General features: G+C 37.4%; 1 protein-coding gene across 1 annotated transcript; it reads left to right on the top strand.

The window, feature by feature from the left end:
- The first annotated feature begins 1,794 nt into the window (after positions 1–1,794).
- On the top strand, positions 1,795–6,160 carry LOC134754614 (protein IMPACT-A-like). The gene is made up of 6 exons (XM_063690936.1): positions 1,795–1,931; positions 2,011–2,243; positions 3,422–3,554; positions 4,418–4,518; positions 5,306–5,512; positions 5,951–6,160. The coding sequence occupies exons 1-6, from the start codon at positions 1,905–1,907 to the stop codon at positions 6,042–6,044; spliced, it is 795 nt and encodes a 264-aa protein (XP_063547006.1). The 5' UTR covers positions 1,795–1,904; the 3' UTR covers positions 6,045–6,160.

Raw genomic sequence — 6,160 nt, 5'->3', positions numbered from 1 at the left:
TGCGGATAATCAGCTGTTCTGACTCCCACTCATTTCCACTGATTCCACGGATCAATTTAATAACACCGGATCTCCGCTGGGCCCATAACCTATCATTTCTGAATACCTAGCTAATACTAGACACACTGCGTAGGCATTTAGGTTTCAACACGAGCGAAACTAATAAGTATCTTAATGACCAGGTGAGTGCGAGTAATCAGACGGTATTTACTTACAGAAAATAGCTCTGCTACCGACTTATACATTATACTATGATTAACAGTTGTTCTCAGTAGGGTTATTTGTTCCCAGTATTAGTTTTCCATAAAAATCAGTCCCGGAACCGGGAATGCCAGGTTCTCGCCGTAACAAATCGGTCCTGGGAGCATTACATAGTCGTCAGGTCAGGTACCTAGAAGATTTACCCGGGTAAATTCGCACGAACATTCGAAAATAAGGTTTACCCACATTGGTCTTTGACACACAGATTACAGGTACCTACTGGTTCCATCTATCTTTTGTTTTAGTTTAGACCCATACAAAGTACATGACATATTAGTGTCGTTATTCTCATTATGGGAAGGTTTCCACGTATGTAGGGGCTGTCAGGTTCGCGAATGTCGGAGGCAACGCGATGGTTCAAACTTCGTGTCTTTTGATGTGCATCAAACACAGATAACCACAAATATGTCACAAATCATTGTCACCATTGTCACAATTTGCGGGCATAATCCTACACGTCTGCCGCGAAAACCGAAATTCGCAAATTGCGGGCAACTTTCTCTGTCACTCTAATTACGCCTTCATTGGCGTAAAAGAGAAAGATCCCGCAATTTGCGAATTTCGGTTTTCGCGGTAGGCCCTAAAAATATGTTAACGCGTTAACGCTACTGCTAGCGACATCTATGACAATACGTTAGGTATTATTTTACTAATCAAATAACTTTTGTTTCTTAACTTTTGTCTCAGTAGCTTCAATAAAAGCATTAAAAGTATGACAAATGAAAACGTTGATTAAATTGAATTAAATCGGAATTACCCACATTCATAGAGCATTAGGTTTGATTGCAGCGCGTGGGTAATCGCCAGTGTCGTATGCAAATCGTACACCTAATAGATGTATTATGGAAATGCGACCGGAAACTTTGTAATTTCATACATTTTGACTTGATTTGCTTTAGATTCGACGCGGTCGCATAATTGTTTGGACATACAATATTTTTATACGGCGCCTAACTTGCCTTTGCCGCTTTGGTGTAGAAATAATTCCTTGTGTTGTGTCCAAGTTGATCTGATAAAGGAGACCGGAGGTTATGTTATAAGTTATAACGCAAATCTTATTGAATTTGATCTTATAAGAATCGTCTCGATGGGTGATAGATACATTACATGAGCATGATGAGCATGCCGGTTGAAAGAAAAGTACAATTATAAATTATTGTTTATCAATAAACTTGTATGAAGGTACATAAAAAAAAATTAATGCAAAAAGGGTCACAAATAATGTAGGTAATTATTGCAAGGATGTTAAGTCGGGGGTTAATTGCGCAAGCAACATGTTCAAGTGAGGTATTTCGCTCTTTAACTTCCCCAGTCGCGCAGATCACGCGGGCTACTGGCACTTACAAAATCGAATCATTGGATACGCAAAGTTCTTTAAACCTGTTAAAATGTTCCTGAACATTTGCCATGTATCCAGGCCATAAATGTTCAAAAAAAATAGCAAAGTACATGCTTTGTGTGCGTGCTTGCTTTATAATATATTGCAAAAACAAAACGCAGAACTGTCAGTGTCACTGACATTTTACTTTTGACATTGACAGTTATTAAATAGATTTCAACTTTTCAGATTTACACAAGATTTCTGAAAAATAATATAAATACAATAACAAGTGAAATAAATTAAATCTGTAAAACACACCAAGATGTTTACTGAGAATTTGACGAAACAGGTAACTTAAGTTAAGACCACTGCTATTTTCAATTTGACATACTTATAAATGAACTATTTTCAGTCTATTATCTTTTTAGGACGAAGAAATAGAGGCCCTAAGCTCAATATACGGCGACGACTGGATCACAGAGAGCGACGTGACAAGATCTTACAAGATCAGAGTTGAAGAGAACAAGCATGAAGCCATTTTGTATGTTACCATGCCACCGGAGTATCCTAGTCAGTCACCACCAAAGTTCGAGCTATCTGCGCCTTGGATGGAGAGAAAAGACAAGGCTGGTCTTCACCAGGCCTTGAATGAAGTTTATTTGTAGGTTGTTTACTTTTACTTTATTCTTTTATCTTGGTACATGTGCTGATATGAGACGCTTAACTTCAAACTACGATAAATCCAACTGTCAGATTTTCTATCAAACTTCGGTTTTGTAGGAAATTTCTTTTCTGTACGGTAGTATGTACTATTACTTAGTCTGTGGTAATGGTCAAAATAGTTCTGTTAGCATCCTAGAAAACCTTGGCAGGGCAAGAAAAGCATTACAATATCATCTGTATTCACCTTGTGGGGCTCCCTGGATCTCTAAGGATCCAGGGTGTCCTTTCAAAAGATCTCTAAGTTTTTAATTGAATATAGACATCATCCAGGGATTTGGTGGCTTTTGCAAGATTAGCCCTGATATGCCACCAGGTTTTCAACCAAAAGGTACAACATTGTCGCTTGATAAGGTTGATTTCTAATTAAATAATAATAAATAAATAATAAAATTCTTTATTTCAGGCCTGATTGCCCATAGATTGTTAGTTATATACAGACTTATAATATTAGAGTTAGTACATCTTAACCTAGGTATTACAGTTTTATTTATTTATTTATTTGGGGTCCCGGTAAACAGGACGATGAGCCGATGCCCAGTGGCTAAAAAACGGACAATCCCACCTCTCGGCTATATCTACCAGCAAGCTGTTGGTGCTACCCCGCAGGCGATACATTTGAGAGGCGATTCTTTTTCTCATTATGGCATGAAAATCGTCCATTCGTGCTTGTGCAAACATGCCTGATGCACTGCAAAAGCGTGGTAGCCCCAACAGCATCCTGAAGCCGTTATTGAACTGGACACGCAGAGCACTGTAAGCACGCTTCGTATAATTGATCCACAGGCCGCACGTGTAGAATGATTGGCAATACGACATGAACAATGTTTTCTTGACCTCCACTGTACAACGCGCAAACCTGCGAATCAACATATTAGCTCTTACTGCCAGTGCCCTGCGTTCCCTCTCAATATCCGCATCGTCCTTAATATTAAAGCTATATGGAAATAGCGCCTTACTGACAAGCGACAATAAGTACCCTTTTGGTTGAAAATGGCACAAATTAAAGGGATTGGTGGAAATAAGCCAGTTTTACAATAGCAATCAGAACCTTGTAGCTATACTGCCACACTAGACTTAAAATTTATGTCAATAAACGAAAAATTATTATTTTTTTAGAGACAACATAGGTGAAACGGTTGTATACCAATGGGTAGAGAAAATAAGAGAAATATTACTGACAATGAAACCTCCTGAAGTAAAGAAGATAGAGCAAAAACAACTGGATGAAGAAAATATGGATTTGTCACAGGTAAAAAATCATTTTATTTCATTTATTTTTTTATTTATAGCAGATATAAAATGAAAAAATTTGGAATTATTTTTCTGCTATTTGATGAACAATTTTCTACATTTTAACACTTTTATTGCCAACAACCTGCTAGTCGGATTAATTTTGTATTGGAAATGAGGCGCTTGTCACTTAAACTGTAACTGGTATCGGAATGCTCCTAGTCAGTATGTCACTGTCACACTGACATTTGACAAATGTCAAAAACCACAAAAATGTAAACTAAGCTCTAGAAATTGAGGGTTACTCTAATTCAATACTTTTATTGGTTTTATCACTTCTAAAAATATCAAATGGCATTTACAAATATACCTATTATTTTTAAATTATCTATGAAGAATCCAGTACTATATTCAGTGAGGTTATATATCAGATGGTCCCATATCAAAAAATTGAAAAAAGATGCAAAGGTACAGAACCATTATCTTATTATTAATATTTAAAGTTTAGTTGTTTTCATTTTGTGCTACTTGCACCAAAAGTGCAATGAAGTCTTGCAAAATAATTGTAACCTGCCACTTATAACTCAATCTGAAACAAATATTTTTTTTTTTTTTTTTTATTATTTATTGAGAAACAAACAGTCTTAAAGTAAACATAAGCAACTTAGCTAATAGCTACAAATTGATTTTTTATAGACCTATAGTTTCCTAATTCACATATCGAGGTAAAATACAATTTAGTACAATTTGTGTCAGAAAAGATTTTTACAAAAATCAAAATTTATTTGTAAGTGGTGAGCATAAATAATCTAACCTAATTTACTTGTTATTGAATTCTAACAAGTTTTGCAAATTATTAACAAATTAATTTATTGCTTTCAGGTAGAAAATTGCCCGGAGATTACTCATGGTGAAGTGATAAAAGACAGGAAAAGTTCGTTTCAAGGTCACGCAGCTGAGGTCCATAGCATGGAGGATGTCAAGTGAGTTATTTCATATTATAGAAGAGGTTAATGCATTTTGTTTTACAAAAAGACGTTAACTGACACGCGGCTACAGGCCAATATCAACCTTCGTGCATTTCAATAAGGTTCACTTTGAAACGCCGTACACGATAAGTTCATAGGACTAACCTTGGTCATATCATCAACCTATATGGGTTTTATTGCTGGAGCAGGTTATACACCAGGGGTTGGGAGTCCATTAGCCCCATAATTGATTGCGGATTCCAAACACACCTGTAAATTACTTCAAAATCAAATCCTTGTAATGTTTTTTTACCAAACCTAAGGTTACCCTTACCTTAACCTTGATAAATCTTGGTTTCTTACTAAAGATAAACCTTTTGTGTGACCAACTTAAATTTCGCCCACTCACCATTTTTATCTTGACCCTTTACCAGGCTGACATTTCAAAAATGACAATCTAATGTCAGTCTTACTCATCGATAATAGAACACATTTTTGAAGTGCCTTATGTGGGAAATATACACGGGTGGTTTAAAAATAAGTGCATTCCGGTTGCCAGGGAGGTTTTGGAATTATACTGAGCAACTTTTACTATGGGACCAACCAACCAAATTTGGCTGTTTCACACATTTTGGCTGGTCCATTTTCTATGGGAGGGTAAATTTTTTTTTCGCGATTTCGTGGTTGGTGTCATAGTAAAAGTTGCTCAGTATAATCCGAAAACCTCCCTGGCAACCTGTATGTCCCTTAGCCCGGTAAAGGGTTAATCAGACTTACCTTAATTTCCATCAACAAATTCCAGCGCCGTCATAACAAAACTGAAGCAGAACAAGAAGATAGTAAACGCAACTCACAACATGTTCGCATACCGGATAGAACGGAAAACGGACAAGGGTACGATGATACTACAGGACTGTGATGACGATGGAGAGACGCACGCCGGCGGTCGCATGATGAAGCTGCTGCAGATATTGGATCAGAAAAACACCTTGGTTGTTGTGTCCCGATGGTGAGCCTACCCTACTACTAGACCGCGGGCCAGGAACAGATTTCCATGACCAATCGCCTGCCGGGCGAAAACTCGTATAGTGGTTAACGGCTATGTATGATGAACCCTCGTGAACGTCAGCTGCCGCTCCATTGGTGGGTTGAGGAATGTTGTTGAATGACCGTTTTGCATCACAAATACATTCTCTTACACAAATTCCCCACACTAGAATGCTGTAAGACATCTGACTATGGAAGTAACTGTAGTACTTATACTTATTCAGCTGTAAACTGTGTTTGACTGTTAAAATACCTAATCCTAGTCCTTATCAAAGCATAAGTAACAGAACAAGAACATAATTCATTACTTAGCAACAATACTGTCAAACTAGAAAAACACAGTATCTGAAATTTTCGATGAATGATTTTCCATATTATTTATGAATCATGTTAATTTCAGGTATGGCGGCATCCAACTAGGGCCTGATCGGTTTCGACACATCAACAATGCCACCAGACAGGTCATCGAACAAGCCGGCTTACTGAAGAAATGACATTTAGCATAAATAACATAAATTTGTTAAGGTGCGTCCAGATCTGGCCGTATGCGGCTTTCTGGCTCTCTTCGTGGTTCTACGCTTGCGTTGCGTGCATTCTTTACGAATAAGGT

The sequence above is a fragment of the Cydia strobilella genome, chromosome 2 (assembly GCF_947568885.1).
Source record: "Cydia strobilella chromosome 2, ilCydStro3.1, whole genome shotgun sequence".
NCBI lineage: Eukaryota > Metazoa > Arthropoda > Insecta > Lepidoptera > Tortricidae > Cydia > Cydia strobilella.
This window is presented reverse-complemented; position numbering and strand designations above follow the sequence as displayed.

Excerpts from the sequence above, each read along its gene's own strand:
- LOC134754614 (XM_063690936.1), top strand. The coding sequence starts at position 1,905 with ATGTTTACTGAGAATTTGACGAAACAG. Across the intron at positions 1,932-2,010 it reads CTGAGAATTTGACGAAACAG|GACGAAGAAATAGAGGCCCT; the intron begins GTAACTTAAGTT and ends TTATCTTTTTAG. Across the intron at positions 3,555-4,417 it reads AAAATATGGATTTGTCACAG|GTAGAAAATTGCCCGGAGAT; the intron begins GTAAAAAATCAT and ends TATTGCTTTCAG.